Source organism: Corapipo altera, unplaced genomic scaffold, assembly GCF_003945725.1.
Source record: "Corapipo altera isolate COAL_440 unplaced genomic scaffold, ASM394572v1 53, whole genome shotgun sequence".
NCBI classification, from domain to species: domain Eukaryota; kingdom Metazoa; phylum Chordata; class Aves; order Passeriformes; family Pipridae; genus Corapipo; species Corapipo altera.
Genome location: NW_020884900.1, coordinates 7,502,835 through 7,528,862, shown reverse-complemented (window position 1 = coordinate 7,528,862; position 26,028 = coordinate 7,502,835). Strand labels below are relative to the sequence as shown.

At 33.9% G+C, this 26,028-nt stretch overlaps 1 protein-coding gene across 37 annotated transcripts in view; it reads right to left on the bottom strand.

The window, feature by feature from the left end:
• KCNMA1 (potassium calcium-activated channel subfamily M alpha 1) overlaps positions 1 to 26,028 on the bottom strand; it is a 462,597-nt gene that overhangs the window by 184,259 nt on the left and 252,310 nt on the right. For 31 of the 37 annotated variants that reach the window (XM_027649664.1, XM_027649656.1, XM_027649648.1 and 28 more), the window contains exons 4-5: positions 7,619 to 7,712; positions 3,891 to 4,002 (exon numbers count right to left, since the gene is read on the bottom strand). In XM_027649664.1, the coding sequence (XP_027505465.1) occupies positions 3,891 to 4,002; positions 7,619 to 7,712 (206 nt within the window). Of the gene's footprint in view, positions 1 to 3,890; positions 4,003 to 7,618; positions 7,713 to 20,049; positions 20,074 to 26,028 lie in introns of all 37 variants that reach the window. The other 6 variants (XM_027649629.1, XM_027649636.1, XM_027649631.1 and 3 more) reach the window with 1 other exon arrangement.

The window sequence follows — 26,028 nt, the reverse complement described above, 5'->3', positions numbered from 1 at the left end:
CCAACTTGTCAGACTGCAAGCTATCCAAAGAAAAAAAGATCTGAATCTGAAACTTAGCTACGATACTCATATCATGATGACTTTGTATTAAAAAAATGAGTTTTACCATTGCATTATTTCTCCAATTGCAAATTTTTTTCTGTCCAAAAACCTTTCTAGCATACCTACACTTAAACCAGAAAGACAGTATACAGACTCAACAATGCACTGAAATAATTTGGTTAAAATTCACTGTCAAAATAGCTCAAGAGCCAGAAGCTCCATCCCTTCTATTATCATTCTTCCCTTGGGAAGATTCTCGCCACTACACAGAATCCTGCACTTGAAGTGGAGAACTGTCCTATCACTACAGAAAGTTTCTTGTACAGCGTTGTGCAAGTAATATTTATGATTTTATAAAGCAGGATTTTAGTTTATGAGCAGGTATCTACACAAACATTACTGTTTGCAAAACAGTGTTGGAAAAATGTCATAGGGATCCAGATGTAAATGAACGTCAGAAAAAATACTGATGTTTCTATCTGCACAGTTTTTAAGACAGAGAATAAGAAATTTTTATACAGTATGATTTATTAAAACTTTCTTCCCTACCTCTACTTCTCCTATTTTTTCAATAATATGTAGATCTTTCCATATGCCAGATGTATTCTTTTCATGTGCTTCCTTTTCTTATGCTATTCTGTGGTAGCAAAAAAGATACCCTAGGAATTCTTTCTGAAGGATTTATCAAATCCAAAAATTTTATATTTTGCAGGCTTAAAGTGCTGTTTTGCTTTCAGCTTTACTTTAGACATTGATCACAATACCATTCCTAGAAATCTTTTAATGGAAAAGCATACTCTGATCTGTCTTTCAATACTGAATGTTGTTTGCATACTGAAATCTAGGTGAACGATTAGATTTCAAATAACAGCTTTTATGAATATGATTGCAAATTTCATTCATATACAGCATTTCAAGATACAAAAATACATATTACGAACAACTGAATGCAAAATAGTAGCAGGGAAAGTGGAAGGCTTCACATACTAAGAGCGACATAACAGCTGAATGGTAGCATTTCTGAACCAGCATAAGAAGAGAAAAAAAACACTGGCTTTCCACTATAGTACATTACAGATGATACATTCAGATCACATTTCCTCTGCTATGCTTTGCATCTTTCTATAAGCATTTAGTGCTCTGAAGACAAAGTTTATTTTTTATTTAGGATGGTTTGTTTTCTTTTTTAAATCTGCCTAAACCATGTGTCTGTATTGTCACTCATCAGTTAGCTAAACCAGGACAGTTCTCACGAAATTGGGAGCCACAGTGGTGATTTTGATTCTGTCTACTGCTTCAATGAACTCATCACAGTTGACTGACATGAATCAGTAATGAAACAAACTGGAAAGACCCTAATCCACAATACCTTCCAGATGCTGTATTGTATTTGGGCTCCTAAACTATTTTGGTATTTAAAGCATACAAAGGAAACCTGCTAAATCAGTAATAAATTTTAAAATGTACGAATAATTACTGGGATACAGCAAAATTCAAACCTGTTAAATGATTTTCACATTGACTAACATTAAGGACTTTGTATTTACTTGCCTTGCTAAAAGGCAAACCTACCTGCAAATCCTACCTACAGAGACAACTGGTGCAGAAACCATAACTTACTTGTTCTGAGTCACAAGGATCTTTCTCTCTGAATTACAAAAGATATATAAAAGGAAAAGGTAAAGTAGGCATCTAACCATCTAACCTCAAACTGTAAATAGTATGGTCTAAACATCCTCCCTTCCCCTCTAGTCACACACTCAATCCTACCACTGTATTACCTACAAGTGTGTCCCAAGTATTTGAGCTCCACAGACAGCAAATTTTGCCATCTCTTTAAAAGGTGTAAAGGAATACACAATCTTCATTAATACGCTTCAGTGTATTTTCTTAAAACTTCTTTCATCACAGCTTCTCAAAATAATATAACTTGCTGATCTAAATTAAAGTTATGTTAGGAACCCAAATAATTCAAATTTTTGAATTAGTGAATTATTTCACTAAGGATGATTTCTCTAAAGTGAAAACCACCTTGGAAGCAGGTGTAAAGCTAAAACATTGTAAATAAGTCACTCCTAAGCTGACTACATTAAAAAAGCATAATTTTTTTGCCTAAGTGGATGCTAAATGTCTCAGGAGGATTCCACGAGAAAACAGGTGAAGTGGGACTACAAAAAAGAAATCAAAAAAAAGGTGATATTGGTGTAATTAAGAGATATGGAAATCCTTTCAACTCTATGAATAAATATAAGCAAAATGCTTAACTCTTCCTGCAAAATGGTATAAATCTTGTAAAAAATATCCAGCAGAAACTGCCAAATGTGCAAACTCTCTCATTATCCCAGTCAGTACTGTTAGTTAGATTGCTGTGTCACCATGAGTCAGTCAATTATGCAGTCACTTTCATAAAGGGTATTCATCCCAAATAATTATCTCTTGGCCTCATTTCCCAGAGTTTGTGGTCTTGCTATTTTCTCATTTCAAATTCCTTTTCAATGGATGCTGTGATTCTATTTATTCTCTTAGACAGCCTTCATCTCCAAGGATTTCAACCTCAAAGTTTTAGGAAACTGATACATCGCATTCAAGTGTGAAACTTCATCCTTTTAATTCACATAATGCAAAGAATCTGAGATTAAATTATAGCTACTGAAATCAGCAATTTTCTTTTAGACATAGGTGTGGTTTTTATTTCCATACTTCCTTTTAAAATCTTATTTTCTATTCTAATATGGAAATGTATGACATTTTCTTTTTCAAAAAGCCTTACTTAGTTTCCCATACATGACAGAAGTATGTGAGAAATACAGTATAATCATATGAGAATGTATGGTGGTATTTTCTGGCTGTTTTACTGCTTTCTTCTCTGGCATACTAATAACCACTGATACATATAATATGACCTTTACCGTGGTACACATTTATTAATCTTTTTTTCATAAAACAGTAATTCATCAATAATTTTTGTATTTTTAAACTTCCATATAAAGTTTAAAATATTGTAAGACTATTTAGATTCTCTGTTTTACTTTCCTTTGCATGTGAAACATTTAAAATAACCACCCTTCAGTTTTCAGGGACAATGAGTGCCTGTATTTCTGGAGAAATTAACTGTCAAACTGTGACGCTTCATACATTGTCTAAAGGCACTGCATTCACGGAATACGCCGTTTTTAGGACATTTTCTCTGAATAAAAAATTCCAAATTTTGACCTTCATTTTACCTAATGAGAGAGCATATGCAATTTGTACAAGAAACTCCATATGTCACATTCTGGATGTTCTTCAATTGATATGTCCTCTCTGTTTCATTTTGTATTCCCTTTTACATGTGGCATACTTTTTCTAATGCATTCCTTGCAGTCCAATACAAGTGTCAAGTGTCTAAACATATCTCCCAAATTTGTTGCTCCAGTGGATTTAAAATTCAGTCACGCTGGCTCAAAAAGATGCAATGAAAGCTTGTTGATTTCATTGTTGACAATAATTCACAGCAATCCAGTTCAGTGAATGAATGGTAAGGATCACCTGTTCAGGTTGCAAGCTGAGACAACCACATCAAATTCACTGTTTTATAAAACAGACTCATGTTACACAGTACCTCCAAGCTGGAGTTCTACACCACTTAGAGTAGGAGATTATATTAATGAATTGTGAACAAAATGGACAAGTAATTTTTCTGACAAAACCCACCTTTCCACTGAAATAGCACATTCACTGCAAAAACAACTTTGTCATACTATTCTTCTGTTTACACAATGACACAAAATGAAAAAATTCTCCATCAAAATGTGCAAAGTTTCAGTAATTTTATAACAGCTATTAAAAGGAAAAATTATTTTACTTACCAAGCCAACTTCTGTTTAAATATACTGACACAAACACTGGAGGGACCGTGAAGAAATCTACCACTGAGTTAACTTCTAGCCAAAACCATAGCTTGTCATTGGCTGCTATAAACTGGAGGGAAAAAAAGAAAAAAAAAAGAGGAGAAGAGATGAAAGAATCAGATTATGCTCACGCTGATTGCATGTATGTGAAATATTTTCTGTTCTAAAATTCTAAACTCAAAAGTTAGTGTCGTAATTGATGTTTTAAGTCAGTCCAGACAAAATATGTCTCACTAGAAAATGGTTTGTATTGTGTATTGCTTGATTGCTTGATTGCTTAATACATTGGTATTAAAATGAAAGGTCTAATTGAAGAGATAGATCACAGATGTGATCAGTTGTAATATCTATGCTAAAAAATATTTTTCCACATTTATTAACAATGTATCAGTATTATTAGAGAAGTATAGGCAAGTATAAAATATTTTGAAGTATATCATCTTTCCTCTAGCACACCAAATGTACTGGTAGTAGTCTTATCACGCATTTGCTGCTCACAGGTTTCCAAATACATAACAGTTTACAAAGAGTCCTATTATCATCTGTCCAGAAGAGATCACCAGGATGACTCCTACAAGGAGTCAGGACTGCACCAGCACTGCAGTCCTTTGAACTGTGCCATAAATGTGGTCATTCCTGTCTCTTCACTATGAAATCAGCCCAGGGAAAGTAGTAAACTTAGATGCCAAGGACATCATAGATAAAACTTTCCACTGTGCTTAAATAGGGTCAAACTATTATTCCCATTTGAATAATAATTAAAACATAATTAAAACATAGAAATATGAAATTTAAATATACAAATAAATATAAAATTTTAGTGCATCATGAAGACATTTACAAGAGCAGTTTTACTCATTTAAGTTTTGAAACTTTGACTAACACATTTAAAAACAGTGTTTGTATTTTTCGAGTTAAAGAGAATAGTCATTGTGTTTCTTTCAAAGTAAATACAGACAATCTCTATTTCATTCACTTTATTTCCTTCCCTTAGAAATACTTTAAAACTTTGACAGAATAAGTTTATGGTGCATACCAACTTTGCTGGAATGTCAGATTAAATATTGGAAAAGGAGACTGTACCGATGTCAAAAATGTTGAAATCATATTTAAAAATAAGACCAACAACCTGAGCAGTATTTGCTTCAGAGAATACTCAAAACAGAAAATAAATTGATATTTTGCTAGTCTGTATTACTCAATACCAATGTTCCAGCATGAAAACAGATCAAAAATATCCAGTTTCAGCAGAAGATTTCTATTCCCTTTTGTTAAATTTAGAAGTAGTCAGAATATTTGAAAGTAAAAGCTTTTTAAGATGTCAGATCAATATTTTCATAACTTACAATATATGTTCCAATCATAATTTTTTCTTTCCATAGGGCACAAGCTTGAGGCTTTCAAACAAATTAAAGTCAATGAAAACAAAGTCTGTTGACTGTAAAGGTCACTTATACTTTTCTGTGTAAGTACTGCAACATTTATTCATTAGGTAATTAGCAACTAGTAAAAGCCTATTTCATTACAGAAGCAATCCTACCATGCTTGAAGAGATGTTATCTTTTAAAAGCACTAGCATAATTCTGTCCCTTTCAAAGAAGGATTACTGCCACACTTCTCTCTGCCAGACCCTATTGCTTGATAATATGCTAACTCATGCAGTTTGGACTTCATCAGAAGTTTGAAGGCTTCACTTCTGAGCTCTCACATAGTTGGACACTAGCCAACAAAGATTTTAAAATGGATATATGTGTGTTTGAACACAAATATCTTCTATAACTGAAGATACGGTAATATTTACATGATTTTGAGTTGCAACATAATTTCAAGGAGAACAGATGGAAAAGGATGAGATTCTAAAATATTTCTTCAAAATCTTTAATTTGCCAGTGAGTCCTCATAGGAGATATTTATCAGAGAAAAAACTCCTAAACCACTAAAATACCTAAAGATATGAGATGCTTATTGCATAAGTAGCAAATTCATTATTGATCCAATTCTTGTGTCCACACAACCAAGTGTTATGTTTTCCTCAGAAACTACTGTTTAGTTCATCGGAACTTCCTGGAGATCTGAAAGTACGCCTATGTTAGCATTTTAACTTAGATAAGGAATATCAATCTGAAGTGAATCCTTATCATTCCCACTTACCATAGCCTCAGTTTGCATCACAAAACAGTTTTGGATAACAAAAGAATTTATTTTGCTTGAAACTAAAACTGAAAAAATGAGTTCTGGCAGTGCATCTCACTCATCGTAACTGCTAAAGCACATTCAGTCCACAGGACCAGGGTGCAGTCTAGAGAGTTGTCTCTTTCTTTCAAAAAACATACAGTGCAGACATGAAAGTACTAGCATCAGTTCTCAGTATCTTCTCTCTTATTGTGCTTGCTCTACTTGTTGATAATGTAACCTAAGTTACTGCTTTGAGTAAGAGTGGACAATATGTAACTTTAATTCTTTTGGTAAGAAGATACAACTTTATTACCAGCACAAAATTTACAAAGGATTTGGATACTTCTAAAAAAGGATTCTTGGAGGTTCACAACTACCATGCATTGAATCCATTAAGTTAAAAAGTTAACCTACATTGCAGGCCTTATGGATGTCTACTAAAGCCCCACCTTTAAGAATTAGGGGCTATTACGCTGTATGCTTTTAAAATACAGCTTAGAACACATACATAGTAGTGTAAATACTGAAGGAATTTATCTATAGCTAAAGGATAAACACTGCACCTAGACTAGGTGATGAAATAACCTAGATTTGCAATATAATTCCTTACTGTACCTTCAGAAAATGTTGGTTAAATTGGTCAGAAGTGAAATAGAAGGAACTCAACTATCATTGTGACAAAGGGGCTCCTGTGATTCAGGAACAAAATGGACAAAGAAAGATCAGGAGGCAATATTTGTATCAAATTTAAAAACCAGTGTAGCAGGCTTTCCGTTCACATGATGTTTTCATTGTAGTTCTGTTAGGTTTGAGGCTTTTTTCGCTAATTTTCCAATTAAGAAGCAAAGATGGTTTTCAAAGCATATTTAAAAAAACCCCAAACCCACAACCAAACGAAAAAAAGCCAAACTGACATCTTGAATTGCAAGCATTACTAGCCCAAAGTTTATTAAATGCCTACCTGTTTCAGATGTACCAACTTTTAGATCCTGCAACAGCATTACTAGATTTGCAGAAAATGATGAGTACAGTCTAAGGTTCTGTGTTTCAGCATATTGACTTGTATTTATAGCTTCTGCAAAGCACTCATTAGCAGTCTGGGAAAGTGGATGTGTATAAAATTGAACACAGCAGCTCTAGCAGGTGTTATCTCAGCCTTTGACTGCCAGAGACATATCTAACAGCAGAGGAACAGATCAACTCTTCACCGGTTTTGCTGAAGTAGTTATCATACCACTGAGAACAATGAAACTAGATTCGATGTCACTGACCAGCACTGAACTGTTACAGTTTTCATTTTCTATCACATGAGAACAGTCTGGGACAGCTTCACTTATAAACTATTGGTCTCCTTGGTGATCTTAGATTCTTCTTATTACCTAAATGTTCCAAATAAAATGCTTTGATCCCGCATTTTAGAAATTTTAATTCTGTCCAGCCATTGCAGAGTCAAGCTGCATTCAAAGACTCTCCCTGCCTCATGCTGTCAAAGACACACACACACTACTTACACGCAAGCCGAAGTAGAGTAGGAAGAACACATTGAAAGCCATGTCGATCTGTAATGTGAAATCTTTGTAGAAATTCTGGCAGGATTCTATTGGGCTATTTGAAACAAAAAGAAATCAGAATAAATTGTCAGTACATGAGTTTCTATTCTGCTGAGAATTTTATGCATTTCATTAAAGACCTTGATTCAGAAATAATTTTTCTGTTTTCCAGTCGTTTACAAGATGGAAGCAAGCATTTCAAAGGAATTATTTCATTCATTCAGTTAGTCATTCATACAGTGTTTATATTCACCTATTCAGGTAATATCTGAGAGTTAACATGCAGATACCCTTAGGAAAGGACAAGCAGGAGTATACCTCAGGATTCCTTAACCCCACATTAACCCTTAAAGAACTGACTTCTTTCTAAAGGAGACACACCTATGATACTTTAGGAAAAACCCTAACAAGCACACAGCTACTGTGAAACATTACATGCTTTTAATTAATGTCATAATATAAAACCTTTAACAAAAAAGTAGTTGCTTAGGAATACATTACCCATTAGCAACCTGAGGTACTTAGTCTTGTAGAATCCCTTGTTTATAAGAAGTTGGTTGGGTTTTTTTTTCTTTTTCTCACTTCTTTTTTTTTTTTGTATAGCTATTAAATGTACTTTATGTACAGTACTATGAACTGAGTAGAAAAGCAGCATAGCCCATTGGTGAAATTAAATAACAAAATAAATTGAAGAATTTGAAGCAGTACTCTAAGGGTTAATTTCTGCATGCAGGTTATTTAAAATACCCTTCTGTGTGTCAAGCAGCCATTGCAAATTATAGCTTATTATATTATGCTTTATTTAACAGTGGGACAGATCCAAAGCTTACTCTATACAAACTGGTACTTTACAGATATACTTTTATCTAAGGAAGGCAATAACTTCAACAAGTATCATTAGTGATTTATTTGTGAAGTTTCTAAAATAGGTTGTTGAAGCCACAGTCCAATACTGTAGTTACAAACCAACGTGAAAATCATGTCCCAATATATGCTGATGTATATGCTATATATACATAATGTCCCATCATATATATACTATATATACATGATGTCCCATCATATTTACATACATATACACACATATATTGCAAATGATCATGTGTTCATCACAACTAGAATAAAACAGGAAACTAGAACGCAGATCATTTGATCATTTGGAGCCCTAGAAAATATCCTTTTAGAAAAGCAGAAATTTGTTGGCTTTCCAGGTCAAATAAATCACTGAATGTGAATCTAATACCAGTTAGTATAGCAGTAGCTCTGCAAATATAATGCTAGACTGCTCAACAAGCAAGATTCTATGCATTATGAATGTCAGTTACCTAAGTAAAGGCATAAAGGATATTGTCTGGACTACCAGGTCATTACACATGCAGCCAAATTTTCCATTCCTTGTATACATTACAGGTCAAACAAGTTAAGTACAGCATGCCCTCTCCTGTCTTTAGATGCATGAATGTATACAGTAAAATTCTCCTTGATGTACAGTAGCTTTATATTTTAAGAAGCTTCAGTGCTATAGGAAATTTTATTAAAATTGTTTTTCAAAGGCTATTTGCAAAAACATCAAACTTATGAGATATTTTTGTTACACTTCAAATAAAACTGATTTACACAAGCAGGCAAAAGGCAATAGAAGCCAAATGTCAACATATAGCACACCAGACAGTACCTCATACTTTACAAATATAGCTTTAGCTACAAAAACAGTGGATGTAATCTGAGAACCCAACTGGATCATTTTCTTTATGGCATTATTGAGAGCAAAGGATTTTGTCAAAATAAGGTAGATTACACACTGAGTCACTATGCACCCTACCAAAAGAAATCACAGAAAGTACTGTGGAAGCAGAATTAACAGCCATGCACCAACACAGAGGCTTGGACTCCCAATTCAAGGTTAGGTTCCTGCAAAAGCTGTAGGAATTCACTGAAGCTACTGGAACTGCAGGGACTTATAATTAGGATAGAGAGCTCTTCTTTTCCACAGTTATTTGGTACTTATCACAATTGTCAGATAAGGTCAGCTAAGGTTGCAGTTAACAGCTGTACTCTTGTGTCATTACCCTTTACAAAACCCTACAAGACCTGACAAATTAGCTAATGCATAATACATTTTCATCTTGTTTGCAAAACACTTAGCACCGTAGACCACAATTCTGATTTGGGACTCTTGTTTACCTAAAACCAGAACTGCTATTTCTGCTAGTCATACCCTTAAATCTTCCCTCACTTCAGAGATCAAGACTGTCTCAATTTTTAAGTTATCCATTTCAAAGACAAACATAACATCCTTTCCTTTTTACTTTAAATGATGACTTTGTCAGAAAGGCATGCCACTGAAGAAATTATTCTTCAGTTTAGGTATTTTTTTGTTTTCATCAGTAGCTCACATTTGAGCTGAGATAAAAATATGGTCACTGATGTTTATCATTGAACCATTCAGTCTGCTGCAGATAGGAAGCCAATTTAAAACTCATCTTTACACCAAGTTTCCCAAAACCAGAAGTGCTATAGTTGTTAGAGTTCCAGACAGTAGTCTACTGGGCTCTCTAAGACTAATAATATATTCTATTTTTATATTAAAATCACATAGCATGTCCTATGGGATTAGACCCCTTTAGGGCAGCAGAGGTTTCAGCTTTAAGAAGGCAACAGACTGTTAGAAATGTTTTTATTCTTCTTCCATGTAAGCACGGTTTCACAAATTTATACTATAAAAAAACAGGAGAAACTACGATAAAATCAGTGAAACAGCACGCTAGCACTGACAGGAAAGATTTAATATAACTGGAAAAAAATTATAGTAATGATGTAACTCTAAATGCAATGGGCTTCTCCCCCCGAAAAAGTGGTAGGATCAATAGTCCAACAACTATTGGACAGTGGGTGAATGAGGCAGCTAGGGATGGCAGCCCACCAGACCTGTTTTTCTGAACAGAGAAGGACTGGTGGGTGATGTGATGGCTGGAGGCCGTCTTGGGGAAAGAGATCACAAAAGTAGTTTCTGATTCTTGGAGAAGTCAGGAGGGGAATCAGCAGAACTGCTACCTTGGACTTCTAGAAGGCAGATTTTGGTCTGTTTAGGAAACTGGTTGAGCAAGTTGCTTAGCAGGTAGTTCTGAGGGGCAAAGGAAAGCTAGAAACACTTTAAGAAGGAATTTTAAAGGTGCAGAAGCAGGTCATTCCCATGTGCTGAGAGACAAACCGGCACGGAAGAAGATCAGCCTGGCTGAACAGAGAACTTTGGCTTTAACTCAGGAATAAGAGTGTTATCACCTTTGGAAGAAGGGACAGATAACTCAGGATGGCTTCAAGGATGTTGTGAGGTTATGCAGAGAGAAAAATGGAAGGGCCAAAGCCCAGTTAGAACTTAATCTAGCTACTGGTGGAAAAGACAATAAAAATGTTTCTAGAAATATATTGACAACAAAAGGAGGGCTAAAGAGAATCCTCATCTCTTATTGGATGTGGGGGAAACATAGCGAAAAAGGATGAGGAGAAAGCTGAGGTACTGAATACCTGCTTTGCATCAGTCTTTAATAGCAAGACCAGTTGCTCTTTGGACACCCAGCCTTGTGAGCTGGAAGACTGGGATGGGGAGCAGAATGAAGGCCCCACAATCCAAGAGGAAATGGTCAGCAAACTACTACACCACTTAGACACAATTCTATGGGGCCACAGAGAATCCAGCCAAAGGTACCGACAGAACTGGCAGAAGTGCTCACCAAGCAACTGTCCATGAGATAATCTATGTCACAATGCAATCACTGCCATTATGATCACACAGAAGTGAGGAGAAGGAGTTCTATGTTCATTCTGACTTTAGACCAGCTTTGCAGTCATAGTGACATCTATCTGGATGATTTTACATAAAATGTTACCCACAATAATGGGAAAGGTTTTGTACACCCAATTCAGCACTTGGAACAGCTATCCAATATGCAATTTATACTTCTCTATTCTTAGGTAAGAAAGTGGACTCTTGTATTTTGGTACATCATGTCAATCTGCTCCTAATGGTTTTTTACCTCTTTTTTTTTTTTTTTCCTTTTTAATAACAAGGCTCAGAAAGACGAAGATAGATGCTAATTTTTATCTATGTATAATTTTAAAACAAAATGGAAATTTTTAATTATAAGACATATTAATCTAGTTAAATTAGTGTTTTGAAGATAAGAAGTTCTATGTAAAACTTTCATAAACCACCAAAGAAGAAATTTACTTCTACTGTAAATTTAGGAAAATACTGATGTTAATATTACCACTGCTGCTACAGCTTTGGATCTTTAAGAAGCTACTAAAACTTTTAGAAATTCAAAGAGTTTTCCTAATTTACAACTTTAGTTGTTGGAAGTAAGCAAATTTGTTTTCTTAATGGTGGAGGAAAAACCAAATTCATTATTGAAACTAGATAAAAATATATTTTAATTCTTAATATCAATGAAATAAAACATAAAACCTAAAAATTGATACTATGAAAAATTAGGAAGATTTTATTTCCCTTGTTCATGACAGTTTCTAGACTGCACAAAGTACATTATATGAAAAACCAGTAAAATGTGCAGTTTCTATCAGATGGAATGTCCATTGATGAAAGTGAAATTTAAATTAAATTACAGCTATGTATGGAAATACCAGCTGATGCTGCTAAAATATAAACAACACAAATGAATAAATAATTGAGAGAAACCACTCATTATTTAGAAGCTCATTCATATCTCATCATTTGAAGACATTCCATTCACTTCGCCCTTTCAAATTGTATTTCAATGCAATTAACCTGTATTAATTTGGGTATGTAAATTTTCTTTGTTCATAAAACTGTTTATAGTGGTCCTTTTTTTTCAAAATTATTTTGTTTTGCTGGAAGCTCCTCTGTAATATTGAATTCTCTAAAATTTATTTCTAGAACAAATGCAATTTTATCAATTCTAGAGTAAAAAATAAATTTTGCATAAATTTGATATGACAGTGACCATTTATATTCCTTTAACACATATTTTTAACACTACAGCAAAAAGGAAATCAAAGGGGTTAGGTTAGGCTTTTTAACTGTGTTTCAGTGATGTAGTACTATAGTAAAACTATGGAAAAGCTACATGTATCATTTAATAAAAGCAATTTTCATTCAGTGCAGAAGAGCTTCTTCCTTTAACTATGGTTTTGTTGTACAGCTCAGAAAGGAATAACTTAAAATCTTCTTTACTGAAACTGGTATGAACATATAGCAAAATTATTAACACAGATGCCTATCAGATGTATACCTAGGGAAACAAACACCATCGTTAAAACAAATCACCAAGACTATATAAGAAGCAAATATGTCAAACATCTCAAAGTGATGCATAATTTTTCTTACTTCAAATGATTTTATTAACCAATTGAGTCTCACAGAAAGGAAAAAAATGTTTTGCAGTATGTATATTCATCTTCTAAATGCAAGATGCCTTCTCATTTTAGGAGACCTTTCTTTGAGTCATAGCATCAATAAAGTTTTTGATGGTAAATAACTTCTAAATTACTTCACTCTCCCTTGACATGATGTGATGTGCCACCTGGGAACCTTTTGCTATTAGCACTTTCAATGAACACTGCAGGATATGCAGGAAGAGTTTAGTTGGTTTCCTTCCCAAAAAGGAAGGACAGCCAGCTGGATCAGAACAAGGCATTAGTGAAGGCAAAAAGACTCACTTTGGTCAGAGAAGAAGTACCATGTACTCTGCTGTCACAGCATTAAGTCTTGGGTCTGTAAAACTCTATGGGACCATTACATCACTAGTTATAGACGTCTCTGAGGTTCTGTGTATCTGGAGACAGTGAGTGAAACAGGAACAACCTCTTTCTCACTGAATTTTGCAGACAGTTATGACCTGATAGCCGAGAATGATGATGTGACCATTTCTTGTATCTTCTTATATTATTACTGTTAAAGATACATTTAAATTCTATTTGAGCACTTAACCTCCTACATATAAATCCTTCACTAACAGTTTCTCCTATGCATACACACCCCCAGATAACTTACTGCTCCTAACATGTTTCAGTGTCAAATCCTAGAGTATCTTGGGGTTTGCCAAGTATTTTTTTTCAATTCTCTATTCTGACTCTCCTTTGCTTAGTTCCTTTTGAAAATGCTTTGATAATCTGTCTTGGTTCAAACCACCACATGATCTTAGGCTCATACACATTAAGCTGTCTTTGAATTACATCAACAATCAGAATCCTCTTTGTTCAATTTTAAAGTAAATAAGCAAAATATAAATTTGATCAAAATAAACCATGAACTGTCAAATAATGTGAAATAAAGCTATCTTTTAAGATTTCTTAGACTATTGTTTAAACTATGCCTTATAAAAAAAAAAAAAAAAAAACAAAACCAAGAACAATGCAAGTGTCTATCCTTATTTCCCTTTCCTAATTTCTATCACAATATCTTCTGTTATTCTTTAAAGTCAGACAGATCACAAGCTGGCATTAGAATATTACCCTTTTATTTCTAACCTAATTAAAAAAATGCATCATGACTCATCTGTTCTGCAGATGCTTTCTACAACTAAGTACCTCTGTATAATCTCCCTAGCACATAGGGGAACCTGGACAAGTTTTTGACTAATTTGGGGTAAAATGAACAGGTTTCCTTATCCTTCTTAAAAAAAAAAAAATTCCAATGTCAGAAGAAACAAGCAAGAACAAACCCAGATCAATCAGTATTAGGTTAAAATATATTAAATATATTAAATACATAATTAAAACAGCATAATTTAGTAAAGATTTTTCTCAGAACCAGAGATTTTTATATTTTTTTCCTTATGATTTTTCCACATTTCTGGATCACATCATAAAGAATGGGGCTTAGAAGTTCAGGTTGTTTTTATTTTCCCCTTTGAACATTAACTTACTTTAAATTAAAGATATATTTAAATGCTGTGACTTGGCAGTTTTTAATGCAAAATTAATTCAGTTTAGAAATTAAGAGAGAGAAGGATTTCCACCGGGAAAAAAAGAGAAGCTCTTAATTTTAACTTCTGTCACATTCATGTATAAAATTAGGAGGCAAATTTAGTTGGTATGACTGAAAAACAAAGCTATACTTTCCTGATGCTCATCTTAGATTATCAAGATTTTGCCTGGCATAACACTACTGACTTTTACAGAGCTATTTGCAACTGAAAATATACGAAGTGACAGAGTCAAGTAACATTGCTAATAGCTATTTTACCTAAATGAACTAATACAACTTGGTAAAACTCAGTATAATGCTGTCAGTTTTCATCTTTCTTTCTCAAGTTTTCCGTGAATTTTAAGTATATCATGCTTCTTCACAGACTCCCTAGCAAAACATATGCTAACGTACCACAGCACTTAAGTAAAATCAAATTCTTATCTTCCTCAGCCCAAACACAAAATTATATACAAGCATGATAACAAGAAACTTTTACTTATATTTTTAGATTGAACTGTTGGGATATACAGAAAAAATGCACATTAAAATTGCTCACTATGGAAACAGAATATCACTTAATTTCATCAGGGTGTGTGTACATTCACTACTGCCTGCAGCATACATCTTCTCTAACTTCACAACCAAAAGTCAAAGGAAGATCCCTGCAGAACAGTTAAATACTCAGGAACTGAGCGCTAAAACAGGCATAAGTGAACAGCCCAGAGTCCATCTCCATAACTTCTTTCAGTAGGGTACAGAAGACAGAGCATGTGCTTTCTTGCAAAATACACCACTAAGATCTTCATCGTATTTAAGATAACTGCATATGGAAAGGTCTGCTGAGAACCACATAGATAAGTAGGAAGAGCATATTATTTTATTTTGTGTTAGATTTCTTAATTGTTTACCATAAGCTAAGAACACTGGCAACTGCAAATAGCACTAAATTACCTTGACAAAACAATCTCCCTGATGGCAAATCAATTCTAGGAAAATGATAGAGCAACAATGCCAGGGATCACACTTCTAAACAAAGGATTTTGTGTGAGACTACTAACATTCTAAAGAGAAAAACATGAGCATACTGTTTCAACTAACAATACATTTTTTTGACGAATTTTAATAAGTTATATCTAGTATGCTGATTGCATTATGGAAAGATTTGGTTGAACTATACTCTATTTACTGAAGTTGACAATCTTACATGTCTCTACTGTAATGACCCCTTTCTGTTACTTCTTCTCTAATTTTTATTTAATGTTTTGTATCAAAGTTTATCAAGGAGTAATAAGGTGTTGTAGCTGTTTACCCCAGAAAAGAGAAAACAATTGGTGACATGAAAATGCAAACAAGTCACATGATCATGCAAAAAGAAGACTAATCCCTTTTCCATGTTGACATTGAACTGAACAAATGGAAATGGATAAAGTTACTAAGAAGTATATCAGAAGCATAAAACTTTTCTAGTTAAAACATATAGCTAAACACTAGAGTAGATTCTCTGGGGAGAACAGTGAATATCAGATTTTTAAAACAGTAAATACTTTTCAGCCTGGTTTGTATGGACCACTTAAAGTCCTTGCATTTGCATATGTCAATAGAATGATCTAAATATGTGATATTTCTAAAACTTCCTCCTTCTGTAGGAGAGGGCCTACAAACCATTGAACTTCTAAATAAGTGTCTGTTTGAATAAATTTATGTAGAGCTGGTCTTACCTTGCAGTGGAAAAAAGAGTGAACTCCTGAGATGCCTTCTTGCTCTATTTGATGATTCTGTTTTGCAATTGCCATCTCCTAAAGTTACCCAATAATGCTTTCCAATTTGCTATCCACTTTCCTCAAACTCAGTTTTCACCAGCCCACCATCATCATCCATTTCCAGCTCCAACTACTCCTCCATCTCAGTGTCTTTTATTATCCTTCTATACTGTTGATACTGTTGTCCAGCTTTTAAAATTCTCCTTCAACTGATTGAACTCTTTGAAATAATACATACAGTGACTAAAAATAAGAATGTTCTCCACCTATCATACTTGATTCCAAATTAAAATTATTTTTTCTTTTGTACATCATCCAAGAATTGAGTTCTAATTTTCTGCTTAATACGTACAACAGATTCTTACAGATGATTTTGAATATATTTTCCATATATTTCTTTCTTGCTTACATACTATAAATTAAAAAAAAAAAAATAAATATGTTGTCCTATGCAATTTAGTCTAAGTTCAACTACTCTAACTGAAAATGACAAGAGTACCAGATAAACTGGAATGTTAAAATATTTCCAGTTTATTCATCTAACCATCTTTTCTGGAATTCCCTTCTACAATATTTTGATGGAAAATATCTGGTAACTATCTAGTTTTCACTGAGTAGTAATAAACTTGAACCTAAGGTATATTATTTGACTTTAACAACAGTAAATAATGTAAATGAGCAATGGAAGCCAGAAGTATTGCAAAGTGGTAGAAACCTGACATTACATTACTGGATCAGCTTCTTTGGTCAGACTTTTTAGTGGTATGATCCAAATCTCTTACTAAAAAACTATTCATATTGTATTAATAGCAGTACTAATATACAATCACACTAGGCAGGATATATTGTTTCCTATTTCAAATGAAGGCATAACATGAACCATGTACATTCCTTCAAAAAATCTACATAAAACTAGTATATATATTAGTCTCAAACAAGTTTTCATAATTTCAGATTCTCCCTCTTATCATCTACCCATCAGCTAAAACCTAAGATACATTTAGGGTGCCAAAGGTCAAGCAACCCAACTACTCCCAACCCAAACTGTGAGACATCTAGTATATACTTGTAAACTATCCCAAGGAAGTCTGCATTTGTATACATGCTACACTTTACTGGGTCTAATGGACAGGCAAGTAAAAAACCTTTCAACTACCCAGAGTAACCATTTAAGATCTTTGACTATATCCTGAGCATCACAGTTTATCTCTAAATTCCTCTGCCTCAAACCAACTATAGGGATAATCCAGGTCACATTCATTCCCAGCAGACATTAACATCTATGAGAATTCCTTCTCCCAGTTTCCCTTTTTTTTAACCTAGACTCCTGAAGAGTCTTTATTCCACATACCTTTTTAAAGTGAAACACATGTACACAGTTTCTCTACCCACAAGCTTCTCTGCTGTGGCTTAATTTGCACATGCATATAACTGCAATCTAGTAAATTTTCCTTCTTAGAAATGTTCCTATCACAGCTGTTCCAGCTGTGGGACCTGATTATTTACCACCACTGTCTTAAGTGCAAATTACCATATTCTTGAGGCAAAGTGCTGATTCTATGAAAGACTCACTGAATAGTCACATTTACTTTGCAAAAGAACAGAAAAAGTTTAAATAAACAAAGAAGAAATTAAGAAAATACTTGAACTTTTCAGACAAGAAAATTAGCCTGGAGCCTAGTGACAGTCTTACTCAGTGGTTTTTCTAAATGGGAAAAGTAAGGTCCCTTTTTAGACAGATAAATGACACTATGCCTTTCTTTTTTAGCAGTAACTGTATCTCCATTAACAAATGGAATAAGGAATTGCCTACAGCTGCAGTAGTTGCTCAAATCAATTATCACAAGCCTGATATAAAAGTACTTTACATCAGTGCAAGAAGAGGATTATAATAATGTTAAAAATGAATATATAGCGGCCTTTTTTTTCTAACACCATCTCAAAATGGCATGCACTGTAGGCTGGAGATGAGAAAAAGGTTCTTTACAAAGAGGGTGGTTGGGCACTGGAACAGGTTGCCCAGGGAAGTGGTCACAGCACCAAGCCTGACAGAGTTCAAGAAGCATTTGGATGATACTCTCAGGTACATGGTGTGACTCTTGGTGATGGTGCTGTGCAGGGCTAAGAGCGAGACTCAGTGATCCTTGTGACCCTTCCAACTCAGCATGTTCTGTGTAATTCTGTGTTTGTGATCCATCACCTTTTTATCTTGGCTGCTGTGCATGGGAGAATGGGCATGTAGTTAAGCTTACACACTGAGCTACTCGGAAGTCAACAGGACTGGCATAATAATCTGTTTTGTACTGATATCAGGAAGAATAAATCCATGTTGCTGTATAGATATGTCTGATCAGTTTTACAGTACTAAAAGAATTTTTCTTCATCGTAATTAAAAACCCCAAACCAGTGCAACTGTCATTAAGTGGACTACAGGAATAATATATAAAAAATAAAATCCTAAGTAATACATATTCTTAGGGCAGCAGAGTATCATCATGTGGGTGGCATGACACGACTTGTGGAAATTACTTCCCTTTTTTACTGCTTTGAATACATATTGCATGTTATCAGTTTCCTGCTTAAAAGTACACACTAAGCATATTTTCACTTTATATATATATATCTGTTTTCTATCACCATTTTTCAAACATCATAACATTTTATATTACAGGCCCTTAAAGTTAAATGCATGAGATAAATAATACTTATTCACCAACTTGAATATTAATTTGAAATCTGTAAATAAATTTCGACACCAAAAAGCTTACAAAGTATAATGTCTGAACACATACACATGAACATTTGCACTGATCAACAGCACAACAAAATTGTGTTCAGACACATTTCAAGTCACTTCCCGAAGTGCTGTTTCACCATTTTATAAGGAAAAAGACAGATTAGCATTAAATTATATCTTATACTGTGCTGATGAAAGGTTCATTTGAATACATTTAAGAACATATGAATAACATTGCTTAGGATGGTCGCAATGTCGTTTGTAAAAGAAATTTCAAGCAGTGTTACAATTCTTCATATGGAATTTCATTGTGTGTTTTACAAATCAATACATCTTAAATTATTTTGCAGGTGATTTAACATCATTAAAACCAAACAAATAAACAAAAACCCCCAACCTTGTTGCACTTAAAATTCTTCCCAAATTCTGAATTTTAATAAATGATTATTTATAGTCTTACCTCTTTTCCCTGTCACCTGCTGCTGAAGTTGACAGCAGGGAAAGGTTTATCTTTCTGATACTACTGGCACCATTCAGCCATTGTCACAACAGGATAGTTAGTACACTCTTTCTTCCCCTCATCTTGACCACACTGAAATTGTGCATCTAGTCAATAAACTACTGTAATATCTGGAAATTTTAAATAAATAGACCTGATACATATTATATCCTATTCATTCTATAAAAGCTTAACTTAAGTTATTGCTAAGCATAATTTACATTTGCTCGAAATTTCTAATTTTATGTTATTTTTTAAAATTGCATTTCATGCATTTAATGCTCTAGACTGCATTCAGTGTATACACCATTATGGTAAGCACATTGGCATGCACAGGCAATACAAGAATAGATTATAATTAATCCCATAGACAACCAAAAAGGGTGAAGTTGCATCATGCAATGAAACCACAGCTTGGCCTGGGCTGCCATGCAGAAAAAAACCTACATCAATGAGTCTGCTGTACGGCTCCTAGGTAAGAGTTGATATGAAAGAGGTGAGTTATTTCAGCAATGAAGTCACAGGCTGAAAATGTTTATACTACTGTAAACAAAATACTGTACATAGCACCAGTATTACGCAGGGATGGGGAAGATGCTTGTAAAGGAGGACAAAAAGGATGAGAAAGAGAAGAAGGGGGAGGAGTAATTACAAATTACAGTAACAAGTCTGAAATCCAATCGGTTCTTTTAAATAAGCAGTTTGTTATTTCATTCATATACTTTTATTTGAGCTTTCAAAGCAAACCTGAGTTTTCAATGTATTTTGGGGAAAAAAAACCACCAAAAAACCAACAAAAAAAAAAAGAGGATGAAATAATGAGATACAGGGCAATTTCAAAATGTCTAAACTGTTCAATAACTGATGAATAACTGAAGAATCATAAACACACAGATATGTTGAGGTGAATTATTCAACGCAGTGCACAGGACCTAAATCACACAAGTTTCACTGATTTGAATGCATAATCAAACAAACTAAAAGAAGATGGATGATATAAGGGATGCACTGATATGAGTGATTTATTCAGTCACCTTCTGCTGCTTTTCTAGTAAAAGACATCTCTGCTGAATAAATTAGGGTATTTTTCATAACTTGTGGTGCTTGTGAATTGCCTTTACCTTACCTTCATAGTTGCACTGAACATAACAATGTGACCTGAATTATAGGGTGACCACCTAGCCTGTTTAAAGGATGTAGATTAGGTCCACTACTTCATAGCTTGGTTCCAGAGAGTTCAGAAATACAAAGTTGACCAGGTAATTTATTTTAATGCAACACTCACATAAGAGATGATACCTTGAGATGATAAAAGTATGACTTTGTAATACTGTAATATTTTTTTATCTGTGTTCCATTACAAAAGGATTTTTCTCATGTTTCTGAATAGGTATGCATTTTTCAAGTAATTTTTCTTAATTACCCTTAATTGTACATGATCACTATAGTTTTAGCACAGTTCTCAAATACATAACCTAATTATGGAGGGCAGCAATTCACAGAACACCAAAAAACAGCTTTACCAAGAAAACTAAATTTCACTTACTGTAAAAGGTTTTTAATAGATTTGTTTCCAGTTGCAGAACAATTACTTTTGGTATCTTTGTTTTTATACACTAATAGCTTTTTGAAACATTAATCTTTTAATTTACTCAATTGCCACAGAAATTTAGATCAAACAAAAATCAGCTTAATTGACAGAAGACACCATTTTCTGGCCCCTTGCAATTTCTCAGATTTGCAGAAAAACCTGTCAGCATCTTTTGACGTTGATAGGCAAAAAAAATTTTAAAATTGCACATTCCAGATATAAAACCTCCTCGTACATAGTGAAATACATATTATTTTGCTGTCTCAACACTTCCAACCTTCTCACAGGGACACAACTTGCAGTCATGACACATATCACTTTTGGCCACTATGTGCTATTTAACAAGGCTAGAAGAATGTTTCATTAATTGTATATTAAAGATGTGAATATTTTCTTGGATGTACAGGTGTACTTACAAACTGCTGCACAGTGCATGCAAATGTTATCACCTATGAAAGAGGTTATTGACTCAAGATAGATTAAAGCACCACTGACAAAGCCAGAAACCCAGTAAATTGTTTAAGGCAAGCAGATGACAAGGCCAAAAATTTAGAAACTGAACTTGCAGATTTCCAAAGTGTACCATTCAAAATGGTACTGTACAATTATTAACTGGAATTATGGCATACTCAGAATGTACTATAATGTATATGCGTGTATCACAACACAAATTATACATATTACGTCGGTATATTTCCTCGCTGTTGTGGAAATAAAACAATCTATCTAGACAAACATTGATTTAGCAAAAGATGAAAAGCAGTCCTTAAATTTATTCTCACTAAAAAATATGCGCCAGTAATTTTCCATCTAGTTATGATAGAAAGGTCCTCAAGATTCAGACAAAACACAAAGCTGGTCTTAGTTCTACAATCTCGTCACTCTCAACATGAACACAGCACTGTAAAAACAAACTTGGAAGAATCATATCCTTCGGTATCTGCTACTAATGGAGTAGAGTATGATAAAAGCTACAAATGTAAGGATCTCTAAATATCAGGTTAAATTACAGCTTACCATACCTCTACCCAAAGTTTATTGACACAGTTTATTGTCCTGCAAATAGCGATTTTTTTGCTATAAAACCAGTTAATCTTCAGAAATACAGCTATTAAGTTCAAGAAGAGATTCAGTCTTCTGTTTTCAGTCCTTGCTATGAATCAACCTCATGTTAGAAAAGTTTCCCTGCTCCAGCTGGAGAGAAGCTATCAAACTCATTCATTTCCTAATGATCTAAAATGGCAGAAGTTTCTCCCTTTTGGTGTAGCCAAAAGCCATAACAAACTTTACATAGTTCATACAACTCTGTTGCAAATTATAAATTCTAATCACTATGAAGGATTCTGTAGTGTTGAAACTAAATGACCAGAGCTATGAAATTTAACTAAATTTCTGGGATATTCTGCCCTGGAGTTAATTCTTTCCGATCCTTGCATATAAAATTCCTTTTAATAAATCACTTACTCGCAAAGTTTAGTTTGGCAAAACAGGGCATCCAATTCTAGCTTTCTGTTTCTTCCTAGGCATACTGTGATGCACAGCAAAGAAAGCAGATGGGTCAAACTACAGTCTCAACATTGTAAATATTTCTGCTGCTATAGCCCATGGATTTCAGCTAGATGATTCACATACAGAATTAAGCACATTGGATGGAGCCTTCTGTAAATACTGGCCAAAAATACTGTAAAAATCTTCAGCTGGCAGGAACATCATAAAATTCATTGACAGGAACATCATAAATATAATTGATTCAACCCACTCACTGAAGAAAGCTCAGCTGTATTCAGACCCCTTTTGTCTAACCTGTTCTGAATACTTGCATGAACAGAGATTTCAAATCACTAGGTTTCAATGCTTCACTCGTCTTACAAGCAGAGAAAAGCTGTCCTTCTGGTATTCATAATTAATACAAACTTTAAACTTTATTCTTCTTACTGCTTGTCTATATGAAAAACAATGTTTATAGCAAGGTTACAGTAGGAACCTTCTAACATGTTAATATCCTTGTCTTCCATTTAATTTCAGTACATCTAAGTTTCCAGAATCTAAAGAGAACACTGCATTAGCAAGTTGTCATTTTTTGCCCAAGTTTCTTAAATTAAACATTCACCCTTATTTTCCTAGACCTACAAAGAACAAAGACACTACAGTTAAAGGTCACTGCATTTAAAATTACAGATTTGTATCTAAGAGATTGATATTTACTAGGTAAGGTGGTACATATTGCTTCAGAAGAAATTTGACAAAACACAACCATAGTTTAATTAAAAGTATAAATCATTCAGAAAAGTAGTCATAAGATAATTTAATTGACTTTTCACCAGTATTCACTGAAAACTAGCTTACTCATAAAATGATGTGAGAAAAAAATGGTAGACTACAGACAACCTATTTTTTCCTATGGTGGTAGCACTTAAACCTGACAATTAAAATGAAGATTTTCAACAATGGTGCAATAAGCAACCTGTACGCTTAACATAAATAAACCACTATTATCGCATTTTCATCATATCATGTGGTACAACAGAAATAAAATTAATGCTAAGCATCTTTGTCACATAAGTTTTTGCTTTGGAAAACCAGCAGCCAACAAAGGAGGTCACTATCTGTCATCTCTGTATTCCGTAAGACAGAGTAGATGTACAGCTTTCAATTTGAATCTCTCAAATCGTTTTGTTTAGTAAAAAGCTAAAATAATTTTAAAATTATTAAAAAAAAATAAGACAGTAGAGCGAGGTGCTTATTAAAAATATGATTATCTAATTTTTATTCTGTTATTCTACATTATCAGAATAAAATTCCATTTTCTAGAATTCTGTATCTACCCATGTATCCTATAGAATTTTATATATATACACATATATATATATATATTCTATATCTATAATCCAGTTCTGAGGCTTTGCAAATCAAAATATTAAAATACGGAAAGAATTTATCCTTTGACCTACAGAAACTAGTATTTAACACTAGACCCAGAAGAATTACTTACAATTACATACACTAGATTGAAGCTGGGAAAAAAAAAGAAAAAATAAAAACGTGCAGATACGAACTTGCAGATGTAGAGATTTCACTCAACAGATAATACACTAAAAATACTAATGAGAACAATCTAATCTCTGCCTCTCCAGATAGAAAAACTATGATAAACATGAAAAACTTAAAAAGAAAACAACTGTAAAAAGGGGCTGATTGAAATGGAAATGCATTAATTTGAAGTTTGAACTTTGAAGTAGAATGTACACTGAAGAAAATAATTGGAAAAAAAAATAGAATAAGCCACCTAAGAAGCCTTGATGACATGTGTTTAATGTAATAAGTGTCACATTATAAAAATGTCAAGTCAGATAAGTAAATAAAAGGGATATGAGAAACAGCCTGCAAAGCTGTATGCTAACATATCTGTTACTGGTTTTTTTTATTCCTTTAAGTCTTTGGATTTGGTTTCACTTGACCCGGTAAATGAGTTAATAAGTTTAACACTTCTGAAATACTTGATTGAAAACAGCCATAAGCAACTCACTGAAACAACAGGGTGATTGGATTCACATCCATGAACCTGTGGTGATTTGAACATGCCACTGCATTTTAGGTACAAAATCAAATGCATTGGAGTTTCAAATTTTCCCTAGGCAGCAAAGTTTATTCAACTCACATCAGGCATTTGTGCTCACGATAGAATGCTGGTCTAGAAAAAAAGCTTTCTTTCCCATAAACTAAGAGTGCTTTGAGACAAGCCTTGAGACATAGCACTAAGAGTTCTCAGTGCATGTACCCAGTCATCCTTTCACAGACAAGGATAGAATAACACCACTGTCCTGATTGCTGTAGCTGTTTGTGTCACTTCTTTCCCTGCCTCAAGCAAGCCCATTACTTTTCCTTTCCAGAATTCATTCACTTCCCAGTCAATGTCTCTCACATATAAAAAAAACCCCAATCCACCAAATAAAAAACCTCAACAAAAAAATGCAAAGTCCACCATCTCCCTAATGCTCTAATTCTTCCCAGAAAGAGGGAACACCATTTAAGTACCACACCACAGTTTGCCCATCTGATCAGGATTTTCTCTCTACTATATGATTATACACTTGTGGCAGTTTCCATATAAATGAATCAGCACAATAAATATGACCAGCTGCTATGTTAAAGCACAGGCATAAACCTCTGGTTTTGCATAGTGTGTGTTTGGGATAAGCTGTAAAACCACTGCACTCATGCTGATTTTATAATTTATGAAATATGGTACAGAAAAAAAATAGAAGATGAAAAATTTTCTCTATGTCAATATCGCAAAAGGGAATCTAAAAAATAAAAATTAAAAAAAAAAAAAGAAGGAACATATCTGCACAAATACACTTGGCAAGGTAGACCATGGATAGAACCTGGAAGCTTTGAGATACCAAAGGGAAGAGAAAGACACAGCAAGTAACATCAGAACCCAACAGCTTAGATTTCACAACTATGTCTAGTCAAGGGCTTAGGGAAGCTCAGAAAAAAGAACAGGTGAGAATTGTAAGCTACCACTTATTCACATTTACTTTCTATTAGAACATGATGTAGAAGGATTCTATGTTGCTGACTGGAAATACCATGAACACTGTTATTAGAATACTCAAAACACTTATAATCCCAAAGGGTTTGTCTATACAGAAATAAGAAGAAACTAAGTGAAATATATTGGAGAACTAGGAAGAGCAGCGTCCTAGGAGTTCCGGAAGAAGTAAGTATGGATAATGCAGTAAAGGACTGAAAGATACACTTACAAATCTACCCCTGATGAGGACTGAAAAGAACACAAATTACTGTTTATTACACAATGTACTGCAAAGACC